Source organism: Anarhichas minor, unplaced genomic scaffold (assembly GCF_050575085.1).
Source record: "Anarhichas minor isolate MPS153535 unplaced genomic scaffold, ASM5057508v1 ptg000016l, whole genome shotgun sequence".
Lineage (NCBI taxonomy): Eukaryota > Metazoa > Chordata > Actinopteri > Perciformes > Anarhichadidae > Anarhichas > Anarhichas minor.
Window position 1 is genome coordinate 3,274,275 of NW_027466462.1, and position 18,747 is coordinate 3,293,021.

Sequence of the window (18,747 nt, forward strand, 5' to 3'; positions counted from 1 at the left end):
ATTTTTAAAAATCCTTTTCTTCGATCACAGCTCTTAAGCAGCCAAACTGTAATAAATGCAAATACAACCAACACTCCCCTGAGAGACATACTGGTGCACAGAGAAGCAGATGTTACGGTAAAGACATGAAAACGCAGGAGACGACAGGAAAGCAGAGACATGGGGACACTCACCAGAGAGCAGCTGCCTCAATGCTCTGCTGTGCACTGACACATGAGACGGGCTGTAACCACTGCCACCTCCAACTACCCCCCTCTAACACACACACACACACACACACCTAAGACCCAAAATATACCCCCTCCCTCCCTCTCCTTTTACCCCAGATACAGATTTATACCCCCTGGCCAAGGCCCTCACAGCACGACTGGCTTTACCCATTAGAGAATACCAGCAGTCTAAAGAAGTTCCAAGTTGATGAAGCTCATTATGTTTCACTTCTGCTAAGAGTTGCAGTCAGTGTTGATCTTTTATGGCCTGTAATAGGTTTCGATATAATTCTTCGACATACCGGTTTGGAGGTTCACAAAAGTCACAAATTAGTGACATAAACACTGGCACTTTCTGGCTCTGTATCTATTTGTTCTGTCATATATTTTTTTAATTTTTGGAGTGATAAGTTGCCGACTGGAGCCGACCTATCAGACATTTTAATTGAGGAAAAAGTGCATTAAAAAGTGTTAAGCAGCTGTTTATCTTAGCTTAGCATGTGAACATAAACATGTTGATTAGTCCAGCTTTAAAGGCAGAGTAACAAGGATTTATTGTGACATCGAATTCAAAGTTGGCCCCTCCCCCCCAGCTGAACGTCACCAGAAGTGCACGCCCCCCTTACTGCAGTTAAAGTTAAGGTGCTCGCCAGCGTGTGAAAGCCGACCTCAGATTCCCTCTCGTTTTAGAACGAGCTTTGTCCACCTGGTGTTAGAAACAAGCTTAGAGACAAATCCAACATGAGTAAGAATAAAAAAAACATGTGAACTTCTCTATTTGTTGGGTGACGAATCATCTTTAATGAACAAGTTCAGATTGATAGTACAAAAGAACACATTTCATATATAAATACAGAACATACTTTTATGGTCCTTGAAACAATCCTGGATTATAAAGTTTAAAATAATGCTGATTAAAAACAATATCGGAGTCCTGTAGTATGTAAAAGTCTCTCATTTGGTTCCCCAGGCCGGCCTAAACATCTAGACAGTGAAAGTACATCTATTTAACTTCATTTCTTTAATCTGTAACGTTTCTAAAGCCTTATAACAAAGACTTACACAGTAAGGAACTTGCCAGAAGTAGAGCATTACTCAACTCGGAACAACCCTGTCTCGTCCTTCACATCATTTATTTTATATACAACTTGAGATAAGTACAGTACAGTATGACTGAACTATTGGCTACTTTTGGAGTAAACAAATTGTCAATATTTCTCTGTAATAGGCCAGTCAATAAAGAACCACCCATGTTACAGCACATTTTGGTTTCCTCTGATCCAAACGCACACTTCTTTCCTTGTATTGCTTTGAAACGATCGGCGGCCATTAAAAGGATTTGTGCTGAGCCTGGTTTTACTTGATTAAATGCAATAACATGCCCATAAAGTATGAGTATGTGTTTTAGTGGTTAGTATTGATATGCAAAATGACATGCTTTGTTTTTAATTCATTATATTGAAAGGTGTTTGAGGTAAAGGGCTTTTCAAGCAAGTCGTTGGCCGGATGATTGAGAAGGAAGACCGAATAATGGACAAAATTAGCTGTTCAAAAATGTCTGCACTTTGCAGCAAATTTTAGTTGACCTACAGATGTCGTAAACGTCAAATGTTTGCTGACTGACCGTCAGTCTCAGGTGTGTTTGACGGAGGATATAACGAGAGGCGAAGAGTTCTTCCCGTCCTGGTGGAGACAGGGGCTGAAGATCGGGTACAGTTTCTCGTTGAAGGTATCCATGAAGGTGTAGAGATGCAGACGCGCCTTCACATCGTAGAACGAAATCTGGCCTCCTTCATAATCCAGGAAGACCCCCACTTTAATGGGTTGGGACGGCAGCAGTAGAGGCAGGCGGATCGATGCCAAAGCCTTCACCTCGGCCTTCTTCAGCCACAGGCACCAGTACCCGCCCTCGGGGCTCAGCTTGATCTCGCCCTTGCGGCGGGCCAAGGCGCTGGCCATGCCCAGCGTCCAGGCCGTCTTGCGCCCCACGTCCACCTCCCAGTAGTGTCGCCCGGAGCTGAGACCCTCTCGGCCCAGGACGAAGAGGGCGGGGTTGAAGCGTTTCGGGCCCTCGGAGTGGACGGTCTTCCGCTCTTCGTATCTCACCTGGCGGCCGTCATCGGACACAACCAGGTTCCTCTGGGCCGTGACAGGGTCCAAGATCACCTCACCTGGACAGAATAAGAGGCTCATTATATCAATGACGTTTCTACTCTTCCGATGTCCCTGTTATGGTTCACCCTTTAATTTCTTTATTTGATTATTTGTACGGAACTGCACCCAAAACAATTTTGGGAGAAGTACTTAGATCCTTTACTTAAATAAAAGTACTTAACTATAGCTTTAGAACACACATGATAAAGTACTTTCTTCTGAAATGCTATAGTGGAGTAGAGATGTAAGGTACCATAAATTGATAATACTCAAGTACCTTCAAGATTGTACTAGACAGTAACTGAATATACACTGCATAATGGTGCCAGTGACCTTTACCCTCTTTAACTGGCTATAAACCTCTGGATTGAGCTCGACTGTGCTGTGAAGAAAGGGCGTCCTCTTGTGGACTATTGGGAGAACTGAACATTTTGAGTTTTGGTCACACTGCTCATGATTGTCAAACACTTCTGTTTTCTTCTAAAGTCTCTCAAGAGTCCCCAAAGTGCTGCTCACCAAATATAAAGTGTATATAAAGTGTTACTCACTTGAATAGTTCTGGACCTTCCGGAGCTCTGAGAGAGAGAGAGAGAGAGAGAGAGAGAGAGAGAGAGAGAGAGGGGGGGGGGGGGAGACGAACACAGACGGAAAGAGAGAGAGAGACCAAGTCAACAATTCATTCTTCTAAAGAGCCAAAGTCGAAGCAGATGGCACGTGTGGGTGGTAAACATGTAGCTCTCATCCAGAGCCGTAAACACTGGAGACATGTGCTGCTGTCAGTCATCTCTCCATTGATTTCAGGCGGTGGTGAACTGTGGTATCAACACCATCTCCATCTGTCCGACCATCTTGCATGTGTGAAATGTGTGAGTGTGTGTGGGGGGGGCGGGGGGATGTGCTGTTGCAAAGATGAGTCACATATCTATTTCAAAGGACTCGTACAGTGACCTATATTTGGATTTCGCACAGGAAGTGTGTTTGGTATAAGACAACGAGGGTGCAATTGTAGCTACCGAAATATGACTCTTATTTTGAAAACACACAGTATATCACTATGAGCATTTGGAAGACTTTCATTTTCCAAATCATCACAAATCAGTGCAAGTTAACACAGGGGATGGACAAAATAATAGGAACACTTAACAATGCAATCCAGTGCTACGATGTGAAGCTTATGGATGTTTAGTTATTGTTGTTTTAACAAAATAAAATTGAAGTAAAACGTTTATCACCTTTGGCGTAGAGTCTCTTGAGCTCTTCCTGGAGCTTGTCCACGAGGCTGCTGACCGAGGAGCGGATGGTTCCCAGGTAGAGGTCAGTGTTGATGCTGACCGCCGACCAATCAGTGGGCTCGGCTGGGGGGGACAGGGTCGACAGGTTCTACAGGAAATGGGAGCGCAAGGTGAAGTGAATTTAAAATGGAATGATCCCTCAGGGGAAATAAACTATTTGCAGTGGAAAAAACCCACTAAATATGATTTCTATGGGGTAAACAATCTTGACAGTGAGCAGATGTATCTGTATAAATCAAAGTAGAGCAGCAGCTTTAAATCAGAGGACTTACAGATCCAGAACAGTGAATGTATTTGTCTGCATATATACTCTCAAGATGTGTGGCTGTGGGCCTTTGCTTCCTCTCACACTTATCTGGGAACTTCAAAGACGTCTTTCATGAGAGGAAAATCAACATTTTATCTCCATAAACAGTCCAGGGTAAATGCACCAGGGGGAACTTCCATAACAGCTGGCTCTGTTCAGGGAGGCTTTTGATGTTGCGTTGCAAATCTTATAGCAACCGCCAACCATGCAGGACTGAAAAAAATATATATTGTTCCAGTCTGCTTTTAACATTATTAATAAGAGTATAAAGTCTGTTATGGTAGAATATCAGCAGCAGCTAGGATACAGTGTCTTTAGGATTTTAACTAATTAGCTCCCTTGCTGTCCTAAATGCATATTAAATGTTTTGTGTATGTAGGCTGCACGCTGGGAGACTGAATAATTAAGTAATACTTAATATGCCAGCATGCATTTTTAAAATCGCACTTGGGTCACGGTCTTGATTTCAAATATTGATCGTTTAAGCTATGCACCAAAAGCTGGAGGAAAGAAAAGTGGGACATTTGTGGAGGGTGGTGCAAGTGATGCTCTGGTAACAAATGTTATTGTTTAGAAATTCATCTTTTGCTGAAATGTATATATATTTTGTACATATTTGGAATTTGTTCTATAATCACAGCTAAATCTGAACATATTTGATCTTCCAAAACTCAAAAGCGGGACGTCCAACATGTAATTACTACCTGCATGAAGACCACTTTGTCCTGCGTCTGTGCGTAGGCCTCCAGCTCGTTGCTCTTCCTCCTCAGCTGGCTGAGCTCGTTCTCCAGACCCCGGGCCAGTTCCTGAGCGTGACGCTCGGCCTCGCGCTGCCTCGTGGCGATCAGCTCCACCAGCTCCGCCTGGCTCTGCTCCACCAGGCGCTGCAGCTCCGCGTACACCTGCCAGCTCTCCTCCAACTCCCTCTGAGAGCTGGTCTGCAGCGGAGGGGGGGGGACACGATGGAGAGGAATGTGAATATGTGGGGTTAGTAAGGTGCAAGTTCAAACACATTTAAGTTGTCTGTACACATTAAGGGCAGGTTGGAAGAAGTACAGTCTGTGAAAGCAGTTGTCTTCTTTTTAAAGTGTGAGAAAAGAAACCCTGATGATGTCACAGTGATGTCATCGCAGCGTGGGCTTGGAGACTACAAATTTACTTTCCTGTTTATTATGTTTAATTTCAACTGTATGTAATCCGTTGTATTACTTGGCTCTTTTTAAATCCTACGTATGAATGTCTTTTTATATCCCCTTGTGTTGTTTTTTTTGACGTCTTATGTATAAATCACTTTGAATTGCCTTGTTGTTGAGGGTGTGATCAAAATAAACTCGCCACGCCTTAAGGTCCACATGTTTTCCATGTCTGTAACAGGGTTAGGCCTAAAATAAAAACATCAAAACCAATTAGAGTCCAGCTAATTGTTTCAGTAAAGACACAGCTCGTTTTCATGCCTTGTTTCCTGATTGACTGTCTGCCGCTTGTACAACCGGACCAACAGGTTAGGTCTTCCCCTGCCATTAGGAAACCACCAAGCTTCTCATCTCAAACTCACCCTGCATGGGTTTCAATATTAAGCTCCAATTTCCAGCTATGTTTCTACTCTCCAACAAAGAGGCAAAACTACACTGTAATTTAAAGAGGTTTGTGTTTTTTTTTCATTAATATAAAGTTTATTATGCTTACTCACATGCATGAATAACATTTTAAAGAATCCAGTGAGGCATCATTGTCTTTATCTCCAAGTCTGTCATGCACATGTGCAGAGTGTTTGTACAGTAAACACACACACACACACACACACACACACACACACACATCCTGATATTCAACCCTCTGGTAACTTAATCCTCATTGTATTTTTTCAAAAGTAGATACAAATATCACCAAACAGGAAATCAAGAGCAGCACTGAACCTGGGAAATTATTCAAAACCTCAATAACATTTCTGCCATTTTACAACTACAATTACGATCCTTTCATTTATACGAACAAAAGCAGCGTAATCCTGCGTGTTGTAATCTGTGGTGCTGGAGGGAGGGTTTCCTGTCATGAGTCTGTAGGCACAGACAGGGTGTGGGAAACTAAAGGTAAGCGTGTAAACGCTGGTCACACCGGTCGGACGGCCTCAGACACTGGATTTGAGTCTGTAGACGCAAGAGAAAAACAAACGTTTGCGTTCGCTTCCGCGGTGGTATGAGAAAGATGTGGCCAACGTCGTCACTAAACCTGTTGCTGCTTTTCCATCAAAGCAAAAGGTAAATCTGCAGCGCGGTGGGTGAGTTATCATCCCATCCGCAGATGTGTGTTCCTGCTCGAGAAATCGGCCCGCTCACGTGCTTTGCCCGGATCAGAGAGCAAATAAAGCTTTACACGAGAGCAGACTGGGCAAATATTTAACATGCACTAGGTGAGGGAAAGCACAACAGCCTGCCGGATCAAAACACATGACGTGCATGTTCAAAATGGCACAAAGTGCTGATTCAATCTAAACTATAAGACTGAAAATAACAATTGGATATTGGTCCGTCAGTGTCATCCTGTGATGTATTATCTAATTTGTCAATACTATCTAGAATAATAGATATTGAGAGCGATCAATTCTCTGTCAGAAAAACATTGTTGGTATCTGTTTTGGACTCACCTTGATGACTTTGATGGATTGTTTGATCTCCTCCAGCTTCTTGGCTCTCTCCTTGATCAAATGCTTGACCTCCGACTTCTTCTTAACCAGATTACTCTGTGAGAAGAAAATCAGGATTGTGGCTGACTGAAATCAATATTCACACGGCTTTAGACCATGAAAGTCACGTGACCGTGAGGCTTTCATCAGGTGCGTTTAAGGCAGGACACAGAATCACAACCCATTCACATCAAGCCCATCAATCAATCAGAAAGTTAGTTGTGAACACCAATACATTGTATTAAATTAAGACCTAAATGCCCACCATCTTCTTCTTCCACTCGTGGTCAATGGAGACGATGTCATGGGACTTGTGCGTGGACTCGGCGCAGGCCGTGCAGATGGCGGCGTGGTCCGAGCGGCAGTAGACCTCCAGCAGACGCTCGTGTTTCTTACAGATCTTCTCCTCCAGGTGGAAAGTGGGTTCGATCAGACGATGGGATATCAGGGACTTCACCTGGGACAAGGGGAGCCATGCATTTAAATGGAGCAAATGTAGGCAGCGGGGTATTTGAACCAGGAAGCTCTGAGTTAATGATAGGAATCTAAATGATATGGTGCAGTTATCAAGTAGAACAATTTCACAATATAAGACAAAATGAAATGATAACAGAAGGCAACAAAGAAAGGCATTGCCAAAGAGAAAGAAAACAGATATTTATTATCTTGCAATAATCCCAAAGAAGAGTACAAACTGACCTTTCTATGATGTCTGAGGTGGGCCTCACAGAACGATCCAGGGCAGTTCACACAAGACTTGAGGGCCTTCACCTTCCTTCCGATGCAGGCATCACAGGGAACCTCCCCAGCCCGGGCGAACTCCCCGTTGTCGGACCCTTGGGAGCCCCCGTGGCTCGTAGCTGAGCTAAGGTTCAGTGTGGACCCCCGTGAGGCTCCACCGGCTCCCGAGGCTCCCACGGCCCCTCCAGCTCCTTCGGCCAGCAACAGCCCCTGGAACTGGGAGGAGATTTCCGCCAGGACCCTGTTGACGCTCATCTCGGGCCTCTTGTGGTAGCTCTTCTTGCACATGGGGCACAGGAACTTCTTGCTGTGGTTCCAGTAGCCCTGCAGGCAGGCCTTGCAGAAGCTGTGGCCGCACGGCGTGGAGATGGGCTCCACGAACACCTCTAGACAGATGGAGCAGGTGAACTGGTCCTCAGAGAGGACACCGCCTCCTGGAGAGCTTATGCCTGGAAGAAAGAGGGAAGGAGACACACGGTATAGATCAGATGCACAAGTCATGGCAGGGTGACGAGCCATGTAGACGTTGATTTAGAAAAACATGATTTCATATATTACTAAAACCAGGTTATTGTTTGCGCAAAACAGACATTTTGAGGGCGAAGCACAACGGTGACACTGACAAACAGTTGATGTGAGGAAAGCATGAATTAAAGTAAAAACACTTTGTTTTACTGCGAGAGAAAAAGGGCTGAGGATATGTGGTGTTTGTGTCTGACTAAAGGGTCAAAGGTCAGTGTGTGCACAGCTACAATCTGCTGCAGTTCCTTTGGCGCTACAATTAGGTCATAAAGAGTCACAGAGGAGAAGAGGGGGGGTATTGAGCACCAGCGGGAACACAAAGTCTGTTCACACGAGCGGGAAGTGTATTTAACAGCGTCACTGTGTCCAGAGAGGTGTGAAACTATCTGAGGAATGCAGAAACTCAGGACCGTCTACCTCACAGCAGCGTACTGCTTCAGGTTTACAAGAAAACACAACTCCCTCCGGAACTTTACCCCAAACAACCAATGCTACCATTGCTTTTGGCATCTTTAATCAAGCTTAAATGGCTCGTTTTTCATTTAACGCAAAAGGACAAGATATCACATGATTATTCATAAATGTAAACATATCAGCTAGTGTAGCATCATTTCAGGACATTAAGTAAAATAACATGTTGTCCGAGGCAAACAAACACATCGCTCGGCTGTAAGTTGTCATTAATTTATGACACTGTTTTAATGTAAATAACTTTGTTTCACACTGTCTGTTTGCCACTCTTCTACTACACATATGTGGCACACTACACAGACAACTGTTCTCAACTAAACACATCATGTCCTACAGTCAAAAGAAGAGGTAGCCACTGATATTAATGTGAGATAAAGTTAGAACTTACTCTGCATGTTTTCCTCTGACGTGAAACACTGCAGTCCTTCACTTCACGCACTCTGCTGTGAATCACACACACCGACAGGTGCTGCACTCTTCCTGAAACTTGAAGTGGCCCTCCCACTCCCGGTGTGACACACCCGAATGTTCACACATGCCCTCCCTTTGTTATCACACTCTGATTTCAACGACTCTGCGCTGCAGATATAGAAACAGCCTGAAATGCCAGGACGTCCTGTGCTGTTCTTACTCCAGGTCTCTCCCTGTAAAGACTGACAAGTATCAGTGGGTTTAAGCTTAATGGCTGGTGTGGAAATAAGATAGCAGTTGTAGTTTCTGCTGTTTCTAGATGTTCAATGTGTACGGGGTCATAATTCCCTTTACTCACCTTATTTATGACTGATGAGTGTCACTGATATTAGCGTCTTGATGTGAAAGAAAACGCGTATCACTTATTCTTCTTGGGTAATGTGTGATTATCGGGTTCATTTTTATTTTAAATTGAAATAATAAACAGCACCATGTGTTGATTACTTGTAGTCACTCTGGTAATATTCATGAATTTTACATTTACAACTGTACATTTTACATAAAATTTAAGACAAATTCTTTGTTTGTTTTAAAAGGTATATATATATATATATATATATATATATATATATATTAAAATCACACAGATCGATGGAATCAGTGGGACAAATAAAAGGCAAAACAAACCACTCACAAAACACCAGAAATTATGTGAAATGACTTTGCATGTAAAAGGCAGTTAAAACTACCAGGAAACATGCAACCCCACATACACAATATTCACAAAATATGACACAAAAATCCAACAATACCTAAAACTAAACTCCCTTTATGTTTCAGTTATATTTGTGAATCAATTTGTGTTGCAACGGCTTCAAATCTAAATGTCTACATTTGTCATAATGCCTTTAGTAAACGGTCTATTATAACAGCTCATTATAGCTGGAAATATGTCAATGTGACCAAAATCCGGTCTATGGAAATAAAACATAAACACCAGCTGCTCATGGATAAAACATGCAATAACTCAACTTTAAATGTCTATTTCTGATTACATATTGATTCCTGCACGATCACTTTTTCATCTTGTAAAGTACACCGTCATAAGTTTCAGAGGAGCAGCCTCTTTCTTTGCTATCGCCAAACACGGATCAAATATGGGGTAAACTTTGCCCGTAAAGTTGCACTTAGTGAAGGTGAAGATGAGAGTCTTGGCCTCCGCGTCGAAGAAGGCCACCCGGCTCTCCTCGTAATCCACAAACACCCCCACCCTCTGGGGACGGGAAGACAACGTCAAGAGGAATGGATTCTGCCCGCACACGAAATACTGCCTTCCATCCCTGTGAGCTACAGTCCACAAGCCGTTCTCCGGAGAGGGAGTTATGTGTCCGCTCCTCCTCAATGTGTTCGAAGCGACCCCCAGCACCCAGTTGGATTTCTCCTTCACCCCGACCTCCCAGTAGTGTCTGCCCGTGCTCAGACCACGTGTCCCAACAGCAAATGTGTTTTCTGTGAACCTCGCCAGGCTCGTTGGAACTTTCTGCTTCTTTGCAGACTGCCTGACTTCTTTGCCGTCTTCAGAGACGGTGAGCCAGGGCCCTGCGGTGTCGGGGTCGATGGTGATGTCCTCTGTTAGAGTAGACGACCAGATGTGAGGATTAGATATTAATGACAATCTTAACTCTAAGGTCTCAAAAGATTTTATGTTGAATTTATATTAAAAAAAACATCCAATTTAAAAGTAAGAGGTGACAAACCTGCAAATGTCTGCACTTTCTTAAGCTCTGCGGGGGAAGATCTTAATTAGTAAAGTGATACATGATGCTATTAATGTGTTCAATGATGAGTGACAGCTCAATTCATCAAATCACCTTTAAGTGACTAACTCATCTTTAGTGACAACATAGTTTATCATTGTTTTTTCAATGTGTTTTCATCAAGCAACGTTCCGCTCATCAGACAGAGTCAGATATGTTTAGCAACAAATGCGATCAATCATTTATTCATTTCTAATGTTGACATTTTAAACAGAGTGCAGGGAAGGCACATCCAAAAACTCGGTTGGAAACACAAACTGAAGGCAAAAGTCAGACAAAGTATCAGCGCCGCACTCCGCTAACGAAGAAGTGACACAAACACATTCATCACTCTGGTGCTCGTGATCTGTGTGATTGAAAGTCGATCTACTCCCAGAGTGGACCAATCAGAGCAGAGCTGTGTGATACGGTTTAGGGAACAATTATGGCAAAAACATCAGGATAAATATCGTTCACAGGCACATTTGGCATCGAATACATAAAAAAGTCAAATACAAGAAGTGTGAATCACATAAATTATCCAGAAGAAACAACTGTCATTAAAATACATCAATTAAAGTAGAAAACAGTAAGATATTGCCTAAAAGGATAAGCGACCAAATCAACCACCTGAGTAATAAATGTGTCGTTTGATTCGATGGATACGTAACAATTCCTGATGGAAGGCTCTTAGATGTTCGTCTTACCGTTGGCTGACTGTTCTCTAATTTCCAGGTCGATGAACTCTCTTGCCTCGATCAAAGACGTCCGTATGTAGCCCAAGAAATCCACTTCATTAACGGGGATGCTCGTCCAGTCCTTGGTTGATGGGAGCCTGTAGGCGTTGTTGAATGCCTGTTGAATGGGAAACAGAAACAATGTTGTCATTGGCTGTTAACTTGTGATCATGCTGCAACTATCAAGCGTATACGCTAACATGCTACATGCTAAACGAGAGCATGTTTAACATCCAACAGTTTTTAATGTTGTTGTGTTAGCATGCTTATGTATAATCAATACATAGCTACTTATATGATTATATACGATTATTACAGAAGATGATTCCTGCACCGACCTCCAGGAGCGTGATATGGTCTTCAATGTGCGGGAGCTGCTGCAGCTCAACACTTTTCTTCTCCAGTTCGTCGATTTCCCGCCTCAGCTCTTTGATGAGCTCTTCAAACCTCTTCTGTTCGGCATCATTTCTCGCCTCCATCTTTTCTACGAGCTGTGTGTGGGTGTCCTGGATTGACTCCATCACAGACATGAACACCTGAACACTCGCCGCCATTTCTTTCTTTGCATTCTCCTAAAAGTCAAAACATGTCATCATTTAAACTTGTATATAAACAGTGGACGTGTATGATCACATTGTACAGGACAAGCTAGGAGTTGTGTGTCGGATTTATTCTACCATGTGGTCAAAAAATAAGAAAACATCTTCCACCATTGATATTAAAGTGAATGCAATTTATTAACAAAAGTTTAATGAAAGAGTTAGGTTAAAATCTAAGCACAAATATGTAGATGGAATTATCAAAATGTTTATGATCAATTGAACTGGGAGGAAAAATCATGAAAGAAATGAATGCCAGTTGAAGAGTTTTTCTTGATGTTATCCAGAAAAATAAACTGGTAAGCATATAAATGAGGCTCCAGTGTATAAATGTATATATTGTGTTAAATACAAATAAAAAAAAACATAATTTCAGTCATAATTTCAGTCATTTTTTTTATGTATTTAACATTTCAGGCTGCTCCATGTTCATTTTGAAAGGAAGCACATGTTTATTTGGGAGCGTTTCTTTGTGTGAATGAGACTCTCAGGTGTGGCGAGTGGGGGATTAATCAAGGCTGATCACTAACAGGTGTGCGCTTGAGTTAAGGTGTGCAGAGCTGATGAATAGGAGCTGGTCTGTGCTGCCTGTAACACTCGGACTGTCTGTCCCACAGGGTTTAGGAACCTTCTGACGGTGTGTTGACTTTGAACTCACCTCTGTTTGTTTCTTTGAATAATTGATTTCTTCGATCCTTTTTTTCCGATCCTGTATCATCAGCTCCACTTCTCTCTCTTTCCTCTTACTCTGAGTCTGGGAGGGAAATGAAAACATTAGTTGCAGTAGAAACACTTCTATCTAGAGTAAACACATGCATTTAGTTTACACACACACTACCACACCTTATAAAGCCTTTAAATGGTTTTTATTTGTTATGCTGTGATGCACTCTTTTCACCCTATCATTATCAACGTAAGCAACAATACCACAGCTGTAAGACAGTGAAATGATCAAATGGTATAATTAGGTAACCTTAACTATAGCGCTCAGTTAAAGGTTGCTGCCATGAGTTGCTGCAAGAAACTGCAAACCTTTAACTATGAGCTGTACGGTTTTTTTCTGCACAAAAACCAAAGTAACAAAATATGAAACCGTGTTTTATTACCATTTTTTGCTGCGACGCAGCGTCTGCCGTCACAACTGTGTGCCCTCTGTGGTCGGTCTGAGCACAAATCCGACATATGAACTTATCCTCCTGCTTACAAAACAGCTCCAGGATCTTCTCATGATTCGTACATATCCTGTCTTCTAGGTTCCTAACTGGTTGAATCAGCTTATGTCTGCTCAGGGCTGCTGCTGTCGTGTGAGGCTCCAGGTGACTCTCACAGTAAGACGCCATACACACCAGGCAGGACTTTGTGGCCTTTACTTTCACACCCGTGCAGACATCACAGGCCACTTCACCGGCTTTGGCCTCGCGGGCTTTACCGCCCCTCACTGAGCCTGCATTTGTGTTTTTATGGTGATCGACAAACTCTCGGAAGGAGTTGTTGACCTGCAGCTCAGGTCTCTTGTGAAACGGTTCCTTGCACACGGGACAGAGAGACGTCTCAGGGCCGTTCCAGCACTTTTCGATGCAGAGCTTGCAGAAGTTGTGTCCACACGGAGTCGAGACTGGGTCAGTGTAAGGCTCCAGACACACGGAACAACGGAAGCGTTGGTTGTCCAGCGGGTGGGCCATGTCTGGAACCAGAGTGAAACCTATTCTCAATAACTGACAGCAACAAACAGAAACTGGGCTACTGTAGACAACATATTTAATAATATATTCCATATCTGCCAGTAGATTCCTCTAAGTGCTACACCTTTCATATCAAAGAAAGTCTGACACATTCACCTTGGTATGAGGAAATCACTCTCATCCCTCAACAGGTTTAATGTTGAGGGACGAGTTAAAAATAGACTTCTACACACTAAGGAAGCGCAAATGATGGTAGTAGGAGGAAATATTTTGGTGGTCGGTGCAAAAGAATGTGTTGCGATAACATTTTTAGGTTTGATACCCTTTGAAATATGACCAACTTTGGCAGAAACATTATGCGGGATTTCTAAAACCCACCTGGCACTTGAGTGCACGTTTGAGCCCAGAATTGTCATGAACGAAGTGGTTGTTGGTTAGACGTTGACGTTTCCGTACAGAGCAATGAAAAGTGAACCTGCAGCATTCTACCATAGAAGTGTCTGAATTATCCTACGCAATTATCTGTCATAAATTGCAAGAATCTCTTACAAATCCAATACATTATCCTTATCTTTTACAGCCTACAGAACGAAAATGCAAAGCCCACATCCCACTCATAGGCTACATTATTAGATATCAAGACATACCTGCTTGTCTCTCGGCTGTTCGTTCAGGTATGATCTTTAATCCTATCTGGACCACTGGGTGCAACTGCTGAAACACGATCTGCGATTGGTGTTTTTATTTTTCATGCAACGAATAATTTTCCACCTCCCCTTGAGGCTTTTAAATAGTTTTGTTGGGGGAGTTTGTACTTTCCTGGGCGGTGAGGTTTCCAGTTATCGACAGTCACTTCCTCGTCTGTTCAGAATGATGTAAGCCAACCTCAAAGCTGCTCCGCATGAAGTCATGTTAATTCCAATAATTCAAAACTGTCTCGGGGGGCTTTATAAACTAGACAAGCTATGACAAAGTTCTTTAAAAAAAAAAAACTCAAACCGGATTAACGGCACACTAAATGTGGTCATTTTTTTTACCCAAGTGCACAGTATACTGTGACTGTTAGTGTGTAGTTTATGTATAGAATTAGTGTGCAGTATGAAGTTATTTGGGAGCGTGTCTTTGTGTGAATGAGACTCTCAGGTGTGGAGAGTGGGGGATTAATCAAGGCAACCCACTAACAGGTGTGTGCATGAGTTAAGGCAGGTGTGCAGAGCTGATAAATAGGAGCTGTTCTGTGCGGCGTGGAACACTCTGAATATCCTTCCTCCAGAGTTTAGAAGTGTTGTTGACGGGGTTTCTTTGAGTGATTGATCAGCCTGAAGAAAGCACATGTATTTATTTTTTACAAACACAACCATCACTTGTAAACTTGTTTCATGTCTTCTTGATGGTGTAATGCTCTCTGTCCATGACAATGGTATGCTTGGGCCCCCCTAACCCTAGCAGCCCAAAGACCACGGGGACAGATCTCAATTCTGACTCGATGGTGGCACTAGATGAAGTCGGTGTTGCCCACCAAAGTTATTGCAATTCAGCCTGAGGGAGACAAGAATGTCTGCACAAAATAACATGTCAATCCATCCAATAGTTGCTGAGATATTTCAGTACGACTGACAGAGCGCCATCCCTAGAACCATGCAGCTTTGTATCATTAATAATAGTCCAAGGGTGCTCTAGATGGCCCACATTACAACACTGAATGATCATGGATGGACTACTGAACAGGTCTAGCCCAAAATGTCAGGGGCCCCCCTGACCTTCATCAACAAAATGTCACCCAATGAGATAAGTACCAACCAGGAAGAGACTAAAAATAAACGTATACATGACTACAAAGTATACATGACTACAAAGAGATGCAAAACAACTGCAGAGAGACACGAGAGGCCACACACTGACACACAAGTGATGAAAAGGGACATAACAATCAGGAAGATAGTCAAAATTACCACAGAGAAACATAAAACGACTACAAAGAGACACGAAAAGACTAGAAATAGACCGATGCAACTGCAAAGGGACACAAGAGCCCACAAAGTGACTCAACAACTCTGAAAAGGGGCATAACAAAAACAGAGCCACAAAATGACTACAAAGATACACAAAACCGAAAAAGAGATGCGTAGTCACTACAAAGCAACACAAAACGACAAAAAGAGGCTAAACAACGATAAAGTCTGCGTCTTGCTCATGTAGGAGAGGTGTCAGGGCCTTTTGCATGTCTTTACCCAGCATCCCATTGTCTTATAATCCACCCATGTGCATGATTATATAAAATATTTATTTTATTGCCCTTCAAATGTTCTTTTTTTTCAGTGCAATGCAGACTGCAGCATGTGTTGGAAGCTGCAGTCCTTCATCTCCACCACTAGTGGGCGGCCTCGGGCTGCCAATGGGGGGACACCGGCTCCACAGACACGTTACAGTCATGTTGCATTTTTTACCCTATGCATGCACAGTGATGCTGTCGTCCATGGCAACGTGTGAGCACAACCCGTAGAACAGGCTGAAAACCTCCAAAAGTGATCACTGTCGAACCCGGTGCAGTTAATGTCATTTTCTTATGATTCTGGACGCCAACTTTGAATGATGACGCTCAAATCCACCACCCATCCGAGCTCTCGCGAAGACCGATGTCTTTGCACTGCAGTTTATTGACGGCATCGATCATTCTCGTTCAGTGAGACATTACAGAGGGGGGGGGGGGGTCCTGTTCCAAAAAGAAGGCCGCGTCTGGGTCTTTGAGATGTTATCGATCCTCCTCACCTCCTGCATCTCTCTCTCTATCTGTTGCGTGTTATTGATTCTCTTACACGTTTTCATTTCCCTCAGTTCCTATTGAGAAACTGTGCTTCTGTCTTTTTTAATAGTTGAATTTCATTTTAGTACCTCTCACAACTTGCCCCAAAAGAAATAACTTTTTGTTATTACAATTTTTATTATTGCTGTAAATCTGTGTTTGAACCGTCAGTCTTACCTGCAAGTGCAACCACAACCTTGCATCGGCTATGATTGCTGCTGTGTGTGTGTGTGTGTGTGTGTGTGTGTGTGTGTGTGTGTGTGTGTGTGTGCATCTGTGCACGTGCATCTGTGCATGCATGCATCTGTGCATGCATGCTATAATATTCAGTGTAGCCCCACAGATAAACCCACTGCAGAGATTGTGTCGCATGATGTAGTGGAGCTACAGTTTCTTCGAGTGGGGATTCTGCTTTCTCTCCCTGTCGCAGTGTCAGTCAAGGTAAATGTATTCCTCCCTCCTCCCCCCCTTTCTCTCCCCCTTTCTCTCCCTCTCTCTGTCCACCAGCAGCTCCAGCTCTTTTTCACACATCTGTCTTTCTTTCTTTTTTTTTACTCCCCTTTTGTTCTTTCTGTCTGTTTTTGGTTTTCCATAACCCAATCCAAAGCCTCTCTTTCAGGTTTATAAATAGACACTATACCCTTCTCTTATTCTCTCCGTTGCTTCCTGTAGTTTCTCCCCTTCCCTGCAATCCAGCACTAGTCTCTGCTGGCAGCTACACTGCACTGGGTCTTTCCTGTCTCAACCCCCTTTTTCTTCTCTACACACATCTCACTCTCAATATCGTACCTCCATCTCTTTCTCTCTCGTGTTATAATGTGAAGAACTCTTGAGAGAGCCTGCGTATAGGTCTTTCTCCAGAAAATGTAGCTTCAGGTTATGCACTGGCTTTTCTCTCTTCCGCAGCTTCCCTCTCAGACGCAGAAGAAAAACCAATAAGCTCGCTCTGCATAGTTTCCTCACATCTCAGCATGTTGCTTCCTCTGCGTCCCCCCCCCCCCCCCACTCCTCTGTGTCATCCTCCGCCTCCCTCCCTATGCTCTCTGGTTTCTCAGAGAGGGTATCAGTGCTCTCACCTCCTCCAGGGGATTCGGTAGCGCTAGTGAGCATGACAGATAGTCAGTGCGGATAGTGTCACACTCTCTATGTTACTGATAACCTTCGCTGTGCCCCGGCAACCGGAGGACAAAACCCAAAGCTGAAATGATGCCGCCTTGATCTGATCTTGTGGCGTTTTCTCAATGGAGTTAACCGGCAAGCGTGTTGCATTAGCACTCCTAATAACACTGTGAGGCAGTATATTAATCCCCCAGTTGGGTTATTCTGTTCGGGCTTGTAAGGGGAAGTGAGATCAGGCGCCCCATGGTATGGTGTGTCATGCTCAAGGGCACTAAAGCAGAGCAGGTGGACGGGCCTGCAACTGGAAGGTTTCTGAACACTGAACCCTGCGGCTGCTGAATGGTTGTGTAAGAGTAATTGGTGCAGATTGATCATCAGTGACATAACATGCAAATTACATCAGCACCAAAATCATTAACAAGTGATCCGAGTGCATCATTGGCTCATGCCTATTGAATAATAATTGACTCAACCACACTAAGCAAATCCATAAATGCATGAATTTAAGTCATTTAGACATAGATAACATAGTTGCACTTGCTCTATTTTTGCTTCTGAAGTGGATAAAAAACATTTGAACCCCTGAAGATGGATATTTAATGTATCCAACATTGTATCTGAATTAGACAAATGAATTTGCCACTGCAAGTTAAAAAGGAGTCAGGGCTGTATCGGAGCAAATGTGAACAGCCAGCGGCCTGTTAGCGTAGCTTAGCAAAAAGACTGGAAACGGCAAGCTTGGTTCAAAAGCACATTACATTACAGTCATTTAGCAGATGCTTTTATCCAAAGCGACTTACAATAGGTGTATTCATACACTATGTGGCGTATTCAGGCTTGAAGAAATAACCTGTTTACAGTGAACTTTAGGGGCAAACAGAACATTTCTCTTTCATCATTGGTACCCATCTACCGAGCATCAGTGATATTGGTGACAAGAGGCGCCTGCAAAAAAGCCCAAAGGGTATTAAAAGGGCTATGTAACATACTACCATATTATACTCTGAGCATCTGCCTATAATCTATTAGCCTGCTGATGTTAGCATTTATAGCTCAAAGTATTGCTGTGCCTAAGTACACCCTCGCTGAGCTGAATCTTGTTTTCCGAAGCATCAATGAATTGATTGTCTTGATGTTGACCCATCATCTACATGAAGCAGTCCCAGTGTGGTTAATTGATCCACATTTTCTCTGCTGCCGCCAGAAAGAATTTTATTTTTA

General features: G+C 43.2%; 2 protein-coding genes across 2 annotated transcripts; both read right to left on the reverse strand.

The window, feature by feature from the left end:
* Positions 1–979: 979 nt before the first annotated feature.
* btr12 (bloodthirsty-related gene family, member 12) lies at positions 980–8,916 on the reverse strand. Its single transcript, XM_076092184.1, has 9 exons — positions 8,901–8,916; positions 8,768–8,803; positions 7,345–7,835; positions 6,911–7,102; positions 6,607–6,702; positions 4,667–4,900; positions 3,596–3,743; positions 2,912–2,938; positions 980–2,380 (listed from the first exon to the last, which is right to left on the reverse strand). Exons 1-9 carry the CDS (start codon positions 8,914–8,916, stop codon positions 1,842–1,844), a joined length of 1,779 nt encoding a protein of 592 aa, XP_075948299.1. The 3' UTR covers positions 980–1,841.
* Positions 8,917–9,799: 883 nt separating this feature from the next.
* LOC142950623 (E3 ubiquitin-protein ligase TRIM21-like) lies at positions 9,800–17,202 on the reverse strand. Its single transcript, XM_076092185.1, has 7 exons — positions 17,197–17,202; positions 13,029–13,637; positions 12,581–12,676; positions 11,662–11,895; positions 11,294–11,441; positions 10,548–10,574; positions 9,800–10,419 (listed from the first exon to the last, which is right to left on the reverse strand). Exons 1-7 carry the CDS (start codon positions 17,200–17,202, stop codon positions 9,872–9,874), a joined length of 1,668 nt encoding a protein of 555 aa, XP_075948300.1. The 3' UTR covers positions 9,800–9,871.
* Positions 17,203–18,747: the final 1,545 nt, after the last annotated feature.